A 14,257-nucleotide genomic window follows, 5' to 3' on the forward strand; every position below is an offset into this window, starting at 1 on the left:
GTAGCTGGTGTTACGAGCACATGATTTGAGAAACACTGATCCATAGCAGCTCCTAAGAGGGGATTATGATGACACTAAGAAGTAAAATTTATTTAGCATATACTATGTGTTAGACACGGTTTTAATACTTTATACCCGTGCTATCCAAAATGTAGCCACTAGCCTTTGTAACTATTGAACACTTGAAATGTGGCTAGTCTAGTTTGAGGTGTGCCACAAGTATAAAATACATATTGGATTTCAAAGACTTAGTACACAAAAAGTGTAAAATATCTCATTAATAATTTTTTAAGTTGATAATGTTTTAGATATATGGATTAAGTCAAATATGCTATTAAAATTGATGTTACTTATTTCTTTTTACCTTTTTAATGTGCTTACTAGAACATTTAAAATTACATAGCCACTCACATTTGTGACTTGCTTTGCATTTCTATTGGATAGTGCTGCTTTATTCATTAAATTTTTATTTAATTCTCATAACAACCCAGTGAGGTAGGTATTTTTATTATTATATCATCAACCTTATTTTTCAGATGAGACAGAGTAGTTAAGTACTTTGTCCAAAGTCATAGAGCTAGTAAGTGGCAAAGCTGGAATTGAACTCAGTTTGTTTCCAATCTGGGCACTCAGTTGAAATAATATTTTAGGAAGATTTATCTAGCTATAATTTTTTTAAATCCCTTGCTTATAAATGTCACTTACAAGATAGCAAAATATGTTTTTACCTAATGGAAAATATGTGAAGCTTTCTGCCTACTAAAAAATATTGTAAACCAAAGCAGGGAAAAAACAGTATAAAAGTAAGGAATCATTTAGTTTTGTTTAAAGATTTCTGTCATCCAGAGATAATTAAGAATGAGATTTAAGACAGTGTTGCCCTTTGGATAAAAATGACTAACTTGATTAACTAGTGGCAGCTGTTAGTTTCATTACTATCCGAGATGATGCCTGAGCTTTGGTAATAACGTAATTCTGACAAAGTCAGGACATTAGTGTTTTTTTGTAGAGAGTACAGTTTAGAGCTTAGAAAACAGTTGGCATTTTGAATTTCTGTAGATAGATTTGAAGCTGGGAGGATGCCAATTCATATTATCAACAGGTTCTTTATAGATTTCTACCTAAACAAGTAACACTAGAAACTTGGACCTTCTCCTATAACCACGAGTTGGTTTGATCTCTGAATTATTTACTGAAAAATTAGGATCCTGTGACAGAATTTACATTTCAAAGGAAGAGGAATTCAGAGGACACTTCTTCACTTGCAGGTATTTCAGAATCAGTTTTGAAACTGTTGGAACCATCACCATCTACCATCTCTTGGTAGAGATTTTTGGGAGAGTTTACTTTTCTCCTGTAACCAAAGTGTTAAAACACCATTGCCAAGAGCTGTGATGGAGTGTATCACCTGTCACTGACAAGCATTTATTGAGCGCTGTTATGTGTAAAGTTCTGTGCAAGGTGTTAGAAAGATGAAGACATATTCTATGTCGTTAAAGATCTCAGTGTCTAATGGAGAAATAGGCATATAAATGAATAACTCTAACAAGATGCTTTTTAAAAAAACTAATCCAAGATTCAAATCTGTGTCCCCTGATTCCAATTTATTTGTACACTGAAACATATTTTTTAATTAAAAATAGCTTTTTGTTACAAAATCAATACGTAATCCTTATAGGAAAAAAATTTAATACAGTTAAGCAAAAATAAGGTAATAAAAATATTCATACTACCACCATCACACCATTGGAAATGTCAACCATCTTGATGTATGCCCTTTTAGGTTTTTTCCTATTAATGTATACACATGTATGTTTAAATAAAGTGGAATATACTATACATGTACTTTCAATGAAAATACGTATATATGTCATTTTTAATAACTGAATAGCATTCTCTTGTCCAATTGTGCCACAACTTATTTAACCAATCCTGTTTTTTGTTCACTCAACAAGTACTTATTGAGCACCTATGTATTCCAAGAGCTATCTTGAGACTAGTTATATGGCAGTGAACAAAACAAATATTTTTTGATATTCATTGTTTATAATTTTTTTACTCTTATAAAGAGTGCTGTAACAAACATGATTTTATATACATATTTACACACTTGTCCATTTGTTCACTTGGGATAATAGTAATTGGGCATATACTATATGCCAATCTGCTGACTTCATTTCATATATTATCTCATTTAATCTTCGTGATCCGAAAGGTAATATTGTTGTGGTTCCAATTTTCAAGTGAAGAAACCGGAACATTAAGAGAAGACAATTAAGTAGTTTGCATTAGGTCATATAGCAAGGAGGTGCAAAGCTAGAATTCAGGTTCAGATTTTTGTGGTCCTAGATTCAATGCGCTACTAGCAATGTGGAGATGAAATTACTGCATCAGAGAATATTAACATTTTTAAGATGCTTAAATACTAATTTGCCAGCCAGAAAAATTTTACGTTTATAGCTTCACACCATGCCCTTCCAACCCTGAAGTTAACTGCTCCTGATTCTTAAAAATAAACAAATTTTAAAAATCATCAATTTGGGACTTCCCTGGTGGTGCAGCGGTTAAGAATCTGCCTGCCAATGCAGGGGACACGGGTTTGAGCCCTGGTCCAGGAAGATCCCACATGCCACGGAGCAACTAAGCCTGAGCGCCACAACCACTGAGCCTGTGCTCTAGAGCCTGTGAGCCACAACTACGGAAGCCCACGCACCTACAGCCCGTGCTCTGCAATGAGAGAAGCCACCACAATGAGAAGCCTGTGCACTGCAACGAAGAGTGGCCCCCGCTCACCGCGACTAGAGAAAGCCCCGCGCGCAACAACAACGAAGACCCAACGCAGCCAAAAGATAAACAAATAAAACTAATAATTTTTTAAAAATAGATTAAAGAAAAGAAAAAAATCATCAATTTGTATGGAGAAAATTAGTTAAAAAACATTTTACTTCAACTCAGAAGAAAGAAGAAAAAAGCAGATAAATAATGCGAAGCTAAAAGAAGAGACCAATAAATGAAAAAGTCAGAAATAGAGACAGAGTCAGAGAGGTATGTACTGTCTGGTTTCAAAGCAGCCTCCAGTTCCAGATTCCAGCCTCTTATGAGGCACTGATCTTACACTGGTTCAGTGATAGACCCCCACCCCCATGTCGTTGAGTACACTTTTTTTCTTTTGCTTAAGCTAGTTTGAATGGGTTTCTGTCTCTTGCAGCCAGAAGGTTGCAGTTTAGGAAAATGATATTATCTTTTACAATTTTGTAGGATGTGCCTTTTTGTGTAGTATGTAAGACCCTATCCAGTGTTTGCATATTTGTTTCAGGATTTGTTGGGTTAGACAAAAAACTTCAGGGTTAGACAAAAAACTTTAAATGAAGGGAAAAGGTCAGAAATGCTAATTATGTGTAGTGACACACGAGTGACTCGTTTACTCTTTATTTCCTAGGTTATCTACATTTTAATGTTTTTTAATGATGAGAAAACTATTAAGATGTTCTACAAATTTTTAAAGGTCAATTTGATGTCCCTTGGGATTATTAAGTAGTAAAGTATGTAGTTGATTATCCTCTACACAGTCCTGCAAAACTGTATTACCTTCCCCAATTGAATGATGCATCCTTTAGGACATAAGTTCTTTCACTAGGATTATCTTTAGAATTTCTGGGCTTGAATGAGACCTGTTATTTATAAATCACCTTATTGTACTCTTTGCTCTAAGAGGCAGTGTAGCACAGCAATTAAGAGCAAGGGCTCTAGTGACAGACTGACTACCTTTTTTAAATCCTAGTTTTGTCATATGTCCACTTGTATGAACTTAGGCAAATTATTTAACTTTTTTGGACCTCAGTTTTCTCAACTGTAAAATGGAGGTAATAATAGCTCCTTATATCATTGTTATGATGATTGGGTGATATATATAAAATATTAGAGGAGAATCTGGTGCAGGGTAAGCACTTAATATGTGTTGCTTGCTGCTGCTGTTGTTATTACTGTTACCTTTGGGGGAAATAAAGTAAAAAAGACTTTGGATACTCATTGTCACCACCTCTATTGTCACCCATACTTCCAAATCACTTGTTTTGAAAGCTACTTTAACGTAATTCAGGAGCAGAATTATATTATTATGCCAGGTAGGAATATACTGGGGCAGTGGTAAAATTTACTCTGACGGTAGTCCAATTTCCAGGTGACTTTTGTGGTCTTTGGAGAAAAAGCTTTAGTAGCTTGATTTCCATTTGTGCTCACACAAATTTCCCCTTTGAAGCCTCCAGACTCAGTACCTCTATAATTAATAGACTTGCACAGTCTTCAACAATCATGTTTGCTACAGATAGGTTATTTGGAGCTTTGTTTCTTGTTGGGTTTGGGGGGGTTGTTTGTTTGTTTGTTTGTTTTGGTATGGCGGTCACCATTCTACTCCTCTAGTTGTGGTTGCTCTGACAAATTGACGTGGTCTTGAATGTTCCCAGTGGTGAGAAAGTACATCTGTAGCTCTCTTCATTCTCAGATGATAACCTCCTTTCATATCTTTATGTAACTGACATGACAGGCGGTTCAGTCTTTGAGGAGTCCATCTTTTGCCCTGTGGACCATGAGGATAATCCTTTCTCCTCCCATGACACTCCAGTGAATGACACATGCACGGTGCTGGATACATGCAGAATCCCATTGGTTGCTTTTCTGTCCTGTTTCTTCACAGGGGGAGAGGAAGTAGGACCAAGGGCTCCTATTTATTTGTTTTGCTTTGCTTTGCTTTTTGTTTTTTCATAAATCAGGTGTCCAGTACTAAGGTGGGAACTGGGAAGGAGTAGCTACATTTTTTAATAGGCAGTTACACTGTTTGTAAGAAAGTATCATGGGGTAAAGTAACCTCAATGGAATTGGTTATAATCAAGGAAATATCTTATATCTTAATTCAGTGTTTCCCAAGGTCTGTTCTATAGAAAATTTGTTTGGGGAGATATTGATAGATACTCCATTTAAAAAGATTCTTAGCCAGCTAAGTTTGGAAAAATCACTGTATCCTCCTGGAAAGGAGAGATATTCACATTAGCATGCTAAAGATTGTGAGAAACTTCAGAGTATAGAAACCCTATAGATATAGAAGCTTTTTTTCTTAATTCTATCTTAATATGTTTTTATTAAAGAGTATGTGTAAATATAAGTTAGAAAATATAATAATATAATGAATACCCTTGGATCCTTCACCTAAGGACTAGAAAATTGCCAATAACATGGATCTATCTGTGTGATCTGCTGAAATTACATCCTTTATCTCCCTACAACAAGTAAGCACTATCCTAAATTTTGTGTTTAATTCCCTTGCTTTGATGGGGAGAGTCGTATTTTTATCACTAATTCTAAACAATGTGTTGTTTAGTTTTACTTAGTTTTGAGCTTAATAAAAAAATTATGTCATACTTTGTCACTCAACATGCTTCTAAGATTCATCTGTATTGTTCCATGTAACCTTGTTCATTCCTTTGTCGGTGCTGTGTACCATTCCACTGTGTGAACATACCACAGCTTGCTTCTCCATTCAGCTGTCCATAGATATTTGAGTTGTTGGTTTTTTGTTTTGTTTTGTTTTATTTACTATTGCTATTACTATTGCTTCAGTCAAAGAGCAGCAAGAAAAAAAAATGTGAGCCAAGGATATTGACAGAATGTTATGATTATACTGTTTGGGAGCAAGAGGGAAGATACTTATTAAGTAGCTGCTTTATATAAAGTACACTTCCAAAGCAGGGCCTAAAATACAAAGAAAATAAGATGTCCCTATCTTTGATGATCTTATGTCCAGATGGGGGACTTAAACAAATCTGTATTTCTCAAATTAGGATATGATTAGTACCAGGGACACACAAAGGCACAAAATAAACATGACACATCTTTTGGAGTGTCTGTTTTCTTAGAATTGCTGGGGGGAGGGGATGTTCAGAGATAGAATTAAATAATTTAACTGGTAAATTCCTTATCAAAAATATGTTTATGTTGAAATTTAAAAGGTCCTTTTATGAAAAGTAACAAAATTGTTATGTATTTTTAAAACAAAATACCAGACCTCAAAGAAAGATGTAAGCTGGTAAACCAATTTGGACTGTACCCTCAGGACTAATAAATTCATTGTCTTCTGTTGTTACGGGTTCTTAGGAACAGAAATTTGAGAAGTGTTTATGTAAGTTAAATAAAATGCATCCAAAATAGATATAATTAATTCTGGCAGAGTAATCAGGAAATGCTTCACAGTGGAGATAGCATTTGTGCTAGACCTTAAAGAGTAAGTTGGATTTCCATAGGAAGAAAGAGCATTCAGGACTGAGAAAACAGCATAATTGAGGACAGGAGGTGGTGGGGAAAGGTGCCGCCCATTTGAGAAATAATGAGTTCTTTCTGGGTAAAGTATATACATCCAGTGAGGAGCAAGATGATCTGTGTGTGTGAGATTCCTAATATTTTCCGACATAAATGTTGAATGCCAGCCTTTTTTGCTTACTCCTGACAAAATTGCTGTTGAATATTTAGGAAAAGTGTAGCACGATAGGTGACATTTAAGCTGAGGTCTTAACTTCTTTAAAAAATATGAATCTGATTCATGTATTCCTTCAGCAGATACTTAATTCAACATCTACTTTATACTAAGGATACACACATTAAGAAGCTATTACTTGAGGTGTACATTAACTGGTAAGAGAAGTCATTAGAAGAGAACTTCCACGGCTCCCACTACCGCTGCTATCCTCTGCCTTCACATCACAGTGGAGAATGCTTCTGGCTAAGCCCAGCCCTCCTACTGGGGCGCCAGATTCCATCCCCTCACCTACCCCAGGGCATCACTCCAAACCTGCTCCTCTCTCAATCCTGAATGGGTTTTTCCCACCCTATTGGATCATTCACAGAAGCGTAGAAACATGCTAGGTTTTTTCCCCATCTTTAAGAACCTTCTATTAACCTCCTATCTCTTTCCACGTTCTGTACTATTTCTCTGTTCTCTTTTATAGCAAAATTCTTCAAGACTTGTTTTTACTCACTGCCTCTGATTCCTCTCCTTATATGTTCTCTTAAACCTCCATCTTCTTTTAAACCTTACCTCTTCTCTTAAGCCACTCCATTCAGGCTTTCATGCCCATCAATCCCCAAAATTGCTTCTGTTGAGGTTCCAGGGATCTCCACATGGCTAAAGTCAGAGTCAACTTTTAGTACTCATTTTACTTGACATACCAGCAGCATTTGACACAGTTGATCAGTTCCTTCACTTTGAAAGACTTTTGTCACTTAGCTTCCCGAAACTGTACTCTCTTAGTCCTCCTACCTCACTTGCCATTCCTTCTCTGTCTCTTTTGTTCATTTCTCCTGTTTTTGGAATCCCTGGAACTCTGTCCTTGGACTACCTCTCTTCTTGTCTACACCACACTCCCATCTAGTCTCATGGCTTTAAATTTTATCCTCTAATGACTCCCAGATTTACATCTCTAGTCTAGAGTTTTTCAACTTCAGCACTGTTAGTATTTGAGGACAGATAATTCTTTGTTGTGGGGAACTGTCCTGTGCATTATAGTATGGTCAGCAACATCCCTGGCCTCTACACACCAGATGCCAGTAGCACTCCAGCAGTTATGGCAACCAAAAATGTTTCCAGACATTGCCAAATATCCTCTGGGCATAAAATCACACCCTTCCCCATTGAGAACCTCTATTTTTAGTCTGAGCTTCTCCCCCAGACTCCAGATTTATATATCCAACTATTTGACACTTCTACTTGAATGTCTAATAAACATCCATATTTAACAATGATCAAACCAAGCTTCTGATATTTCTTCTTAAATATAATACCCCTCAGACTTATCCATTCTTCTAGTTTCTTAGGCCAAAAACCTTGTTGTCTTCGTGACTCCCCTCTTTCTCTCACCTACATCCTGATTTACCAGTAAATCTTGTGATCCTTCCCTTCAAAGTGTGTCCAGAATCTGAGGCCCCCTCACCACTACCACCCTGGTTCATGCCACCATCACTTCCCATCGGGATCATTACAGCTGCCTTACCCTTAACCCCTATAGTCTGTTCTCAATACAGCAGTAGAGCGATCCTGAGAAAATATGTAATTCAGGGCATGTCACATCTCTGCACAAAACCCTCCAGATGTTTCCCATCTTACTTAAAGTAAAAATCAAAATCCTTACAATCCTTACCAGGCCTTACATGATCTCATCTTCACACTCCCCTCCATCCCCTTCCCTTAATCTCTCTAATCTCATCTCTTACTACCCGACTTCACTCCAGCCACACCAGCCTCCTTTCTGTTCCCTGAACGTACCAGGCCTTGGACCCCTTGCACTCGCTCCTCTCCCAGATATGCCTTCCATTGCCTTATTCAAGTCTTGGCTCAAATGTCAGTTTCTCAGTGAGGTCTTCCTTGACCACTAGATTTAAAATCTCACACCACCACTATCACCTCCAAGTCTCCTTCAAACCTGCTTTATTTTTCTCCATAGCATTTTCTTCATCTAACATACTAGAGAGAGTTCTCTTGAATAAGAGAACGAGATTGTCTGGGTTTGCATCCCAACCTGGTCACTTTCAAGATATAAGACTTGATTCCTGTGCCTCAATTTCTTTGTAAAGTAGGATAGTTTCTATCTCATTAGAATAGTACCTCGCATATAGTAAGTGATATGTTTTCACCATTATTATTACTATTATATTTTACTTATCAATTTTGCTTATCTTCCCTCCTCCCCCAGTGGAATATAAATTCCATGAGAGCAGAATTTTTTTACTTCACTTACTGCTATATTCACAGCTTCTGGAACAGTGCCTGGCACATAGGTGCTTAATAAATGTCTGTTGATCAAATTGTTATCTCTAGAAAGACTAATGGGGAGAAGAAGAGTCAAGGAAGACTTGAGCTTTATGTATACTATTTAAAACTTTTACAAAAAGAATGTATTCATGTATTACTTGCGCCCTCAAAAAACTCATAGGCTTACATGGAAAATAGACATGTAAACAAATAAATTCCTAGAGGAATATTGTGAGAGCGAGTTGGGTTTTAAAAGATGCATCGTTCCACTAGATAAAATGCGAGAGGGGTGGGACAGCTTTCTAGACAGAGGGAGTAGTATGTGCAAAAAGCAAAGAGGTATAAAACACAGCGGTAGCTCTGACAACTGTAATCAGTATTTTGATGTATTAAAAGTTCCATCTTGGTGAATGGATAAAGAAGATGTGGCACATATATACAATGGAATATTACTCAGCCATAAAAAGAAACAAAATTGAGTTATTTGTAGTGAGGTGGGTGGACCTAGAGTCTGTCCTACAAAGTGAAGTCAGTCAGAAAGAGAACAACAAATACCGTATGCTAACACATATATATGGAATCTAAAAAAAAAAAAAGGATAAGTTCTGATGAACCTAGGGGCAGGACAGGAATAAAGACACAGACATAAAGAATGGACTTGAGGACACGGGGAGGGGGAAGGGTAAGCTGGGATGAAGTGAGACAGTAACACTGACATATATACACTACCAAATGTAAAATAGATAGCTAGTGGGAAGCAGCCGCATAGCACAGGGGGATCAGCTCGGTGCTTTGTGACCACCTAGAGGGATGGGATAGGGAGGGTGGGAGGGAGATGCAAGAGGGAGGGGATATGGGGATATATGTATACATACAGCTGATTCACTTTATTATACAGCAGAAACTAACACAACATTGTAAAGCAATTATACTCCAATAAAATGTTTAAAAAAAAAAAAAGTTCCATCTTGGGACTTCCCTGGTGGTCCAGTAGTAAAGAATCTGCCTTACAATGCAGGGGACATGGGTTCCATCCCTGGTCGGGGAACTAAGATCCCACATGCTGTGGGGCAACTAAGCCCACGCACCACAACTACTGAGCTCGCACGCCCCAGCTAGAGCCTGCATGCTCTGGAGCCGGTGGGCCACAACTAGAGAAGAGAAAACCCGCACGCCACAACTAGAGAGAAGCCCATGCGCCGCAATGAAAGATCCCGTGTGCCGCAACTAAGACCCGACGCGGCAAAAATAAAATAAATAAATAATAATAAGTCTTAAAAAGAAAAATAAAAGTTCCATCTTATCCTTCTCTCTCACTAATTCCTATGTTCCAGCTAAGTATTTGGCTATAATTAGAAGGTTTTTACTCCATTAAGGCAAATATCTTGGGTTATTTTCTCATTATTTTCCTGTAAGTCTTTTTCTATTTTCCTGCTCCCCAGAATGTCCATTCATTTTTTTCATCATACCACTCTTCAGATTTGATTCTAAATTCCTCCAATGTCTTTGTTATAATAAGAAACTCACATGTAATTTCTATCTGTGGAGTATAGTAAAAAAAAAAAGAGGAAATAGATAAGATAGATAGATAGAGTTTTGTTATAAGATGTAGCTTTGTTTAGGAACACAGTTGTTCAGCTCAATTATTTTAGTAATTAAAATTTAAAATCCTATAAATGTTAGTGTCTAGTCCCTTACCAAAGACTTAAAAGTGAAGAAACTTGTTTTTCAATGTGTGATGCAAGACTTTTTGAGGTTGACTTTTTAAAATCAGGGATTTTTTCTGCCCACCTTCCTTCTCTGCATAGAGCTGGGAAAGCACCCTTGATGACAGCACAAACCAAGGCAAGCAATAGCGCTAATCCACTAGATTAGCTCCTGGTACCATCACTGTTTATACCATCTCTCATGTTGCATTGTGATTGTGTATCTCTCTGAGAGCCCCTTAAAGTTAGGAGTCATAACAAGTGTTCATATGTACACCTAGTTCAGTGCCTACCGCATAATGGATGCTCAGTAAATACTTGTTAAATTTAATTGAACTGAGCTGAATTGAATGGGATTATAGTACCACAGGGGAAGGGGATTTTTGAGTTTGCTTTTTAAGTAAGACTGATTTAAAACAAATCTAGAAAAGAAAAATCATTCTTTTTTGTTGTTTTTAAACATAGTCTAAAGTTTGGGGTACAGATACCAATATGTTCATCACCTATAATTTTTAAAGCATTCTGCAATGACTCATCAGAGTCCCCAGACAGATACTTTTTAAAAAGCCACAATGGCCCTGGGAACAAAATTAGGCCTGGCAAATATAAATAGTGTTTTCTCTTTGCAGTCAAGAATGTGGGGTCTTGGGCTTCCCTGGTGGCGCCGTGGTTAAGAATCCGCCTGCCAATGCAGGGGATACGTGTTTGAGCCCTAGTCCGGGAAGATCCCACATGCTACGGAGCAGCTAAGCCCGTGCGCCACAACTACTGAGCCTGCGCCCTAGAGCCCGTCAGCCACAACTACTGAAGCCCGTGTGCCTAGAGCCCGTGCTCCGCAACAAGGAAGCCACCCCAGTGAGAAGCCCACGCACTGCAACAAAGAGTAGCCCTGCTTGCCGCAACTAGAGAAAGCCTGTGTGCAGCAACAAATACCCAACGCAGCCAAAAATAATAAATAAATAACTTAAACTAATTTTTTAAAAAAAGATACCTAAAACACCTAAAATTTAAAAAAAAAAAAGAGAATGTGGGTCTTGTTGATACACAGAGGAGGATCTTTAAGTATAATTTCAGGAAAGTTACTCCTTTCCTTTGCACATGTAGGAGTCTCATGTGAAGCAAAGATCACCTCATAAATTCCTATAGGGTTTCCCAGCATGTTTGTTTCATTCTTACTAAAAGTCCCTAATCAATAACTTCTTGTGTTATCTTTCAAAAAAAAAAGGCAATGCTGCCTCATTTCCTGACACTTGTTTTCTGACCTCAAAGTGTCTCCTGTCCAACTGGCCAAAGAGCCAGGCTAGACAGAGGTGCCAGTATAACAGAGGTGTTCAGTAGAGGAATAGATGAATTTAGCTTCTACTCCTTTCCCTCTACTTCACCATTTTCTTCTTTTGCAAAGGAGTTTGGAATTTAAATTTTCTAAGCCTAGGATCTTCCAGGTCTAAGACTGCACAGCTGTGGTAATAATAAGGTACCTGGTCATTTCTCCAACCCTCAATCTGCTATAGACCTGTATCCTGAGAACGAGTCCAGCATACTTATAAGTAATGCCCCCCAAACTCCTGTGTTATAGAGAAGACTTTCTTGCCAATGGGTAGCTATTTTAATTACTTCATTTATTCCGTATACCTTTATTGGGTACCTACTAGGTGTCAGCCTCTGTGGTAAACCCTGGAGATCCAAGATGAATAAGTGTTAGTCCCACCCTAAGTAACTCAGAGTCTATTTTGGCATCAATAATGTACAGAGTACCTAATTAATAATAATATGGTGCTAAAATAGCACTAGGACAAAGTGATAATAATGATGGGGGTGATTAGTTCAGCATGGAGGAGAGTTTGGGAAGGCTTCACAGAAAAGGTGGCTTTTAATCCTCAGCCTTAAAGGATAAAAGGGATTTCATCAGACAAAGAAGGGGTAGTCTATCATTTCAGGCATAGGACATAATAAGAGCAAAAGCATAAAGGTATGAAAGCTCAAGACATGTTTAGGGAACAGTGAATGGTTGGGCATGGAAGGCACATAGGCTGCATGGTTGGCGGGAGATAGAACCAGACAAGTGAGAGTATTGTGTGGTACTGAAGGGCACGGATTCTAGAGCTGGGTTTGAATCCCAGCTAAGACACTAACTAGCTGTTGTGACCTTGGCAAGTCACTTAACTTCTGTATAGCTTGGTTTCTTCATTTTTTAAATGAGGATAATAGCATATTTACATATACTACGTTTATATGTATACACACACAGCTTAAACCAGTTCTCAGAACAAAAGAAATACAAGTAGTATTATGAGACCACATTATGAAGGGCCTTGAATTTTAATCTGTATGTTATTCTGTAAGCAAAAGAAAGGTTTTAAAGCAGAAGAGGGGAAAGTATGCAACAGGATATAATCTGTATCTTAGAAAATTGGTGCCACTTTGGAGAGTAGACTGGATAAAGAAAAGCTAGAGGCACAATACAAGTTCTGAGGCAGTTTCAAGAGTTTAGATACGAGGTGCTGATATAACATGGTTCTGAGTTGATGTACAATAGTAGCCTTGCCCTTAAAAATTCTGGGTTCCTGACTAGAAATTTCAAACTTGAAATATTAGTCTTAACAGATCTTACAAGTTTAACGCTAAAAGACACAGTGAGAACCCTGGGGAAGCGCACAAAGGGGCTCTCCTTCTAGTCTGGATGTTTTAGTGCTCAACTGATGCTTCTATTCTGCACCCAAATATCAGACCAGTGCTTCTTCCGTTCTATTCATGATATCCTTTCATCTAGTTAAATGTCATGAGCAAGACATTCTGTTTTGGAGATGCTTTTTTTTTTCCCTTGAGTAACCTCAAGTCTACTGGTCAGTTTCCTAGAGGAAGTTCTGGCTTCTGGACTGCACAGCCGAAGCAAGGAGAGCTCCCAAGTTACATCAAGGTTAGCAAGCAGAAGATGAAATGGTGATGGAGAGGTGAGAAGAATGGCGCAACTTCCCCTCTTGCCTCGCTGCAGGCTTTGTCCACTGACCAGAAGGGTGTTGGAGAAGAGCCTTGGGTTTTGTGCTTCTTGTTATAACCCATCTCCAGGTAGCCTGCTGATTCCTGAACTGTTGGCACAGACACCAAGACTCCAGTGGTGAGTTGAGAATAAGTCTGAGCCCATTCCAACCCACTTTTCTCATGTTTTCTTTATCAAATAAATAAATGTATTCCTTGTATTTGATAGCACAATCACTTCAGTTTCTGGCGAATTTTGTTGGGATCTTACTTGAGAAAAGGGTTATCAGAGCTTAAAGGAGTTTTAAAAAGTAAAAATTAGATGCACATACTATAGACTCTTCTCTTGACCCCTTTTATTTTTCATTAACCACATTCCTGAACAACTCATTTCTGAGAACCCATCATATTTCTGTAAGAACCATCCAAAAATTGTCCCTAAATTGCAATTTTCTGTGGAACTGAGAAACCATGTATGACTACAATAAAAATGCATTTTGTGAAAAGACACAAGTGATTTGTTTTTGTTTCTTTGGGGTTAATAACTATTTATGGGAATTTATGTGATGAGCCATGAGCTGGCTTTACACCAAACTTAGAAAAGGCATTGCCTCTACCCAAAGGATATTTAAAGTATGTCAAGGCAAATAATAAATTCTGGTGTCAATGGGACTTCCCTAGTGGCACAGTGGTTAAGAATCCACCTGCCAATGCAGGGGACTCGGGTTCAATCCCTGGTCTGGGAAGATCCCACATGCTGCGGAGCAACTAAGCCCGTGCG

The 14,257-nt window shown here is 37.9% G+C and overlaps 1 protein-coding gene across 3 annotated transcripts in view; it reads left to right on the forward strand.

The window, feature by feature from the left end:
* The window catches only part of VPS45 (vacuolar protein sorting 45 homolog), a 74,127-nt gene extending 60,145 nt beyond the window's left edge, over positions 1 to 13,982 (forward strand). For all 3 annotated transcript variants that reach the window (XM_068540688.1, XM_068540690.1, XM_068540689.1), the window contains one exon: positions 13,349 to 13,982. In XM_068540688.1, the coding sequence (XP_068396789.1) occupies positions 13,349 to 13,436 (88 nt within the window). In that variant the 3' untranslated portion in view covers positions 13,437 to 13,982. The remainder of the gene's footprint in view (positions 1 to 13,348) is intronic.
* The last annotated feature ends 275 nt before the right edge of the window (positions 13,983 to 14,257 follow it).

Source organism: Eschrichtius robustus, chromosome 3 (assembly GCF_028021215.1).
Source record: "Eschrichtius robustus isolate mEscRob2 chromosome 3, mEscRob2.pri, whole genome shotgun sequence".
Classification (NCBI taxonomy): Eukaryota; Metazoa; Chordata; class Mammalia; order Artiodactyla; family Eschrichtiidae; genus Eschrichtius; species Eschrichtius robustus.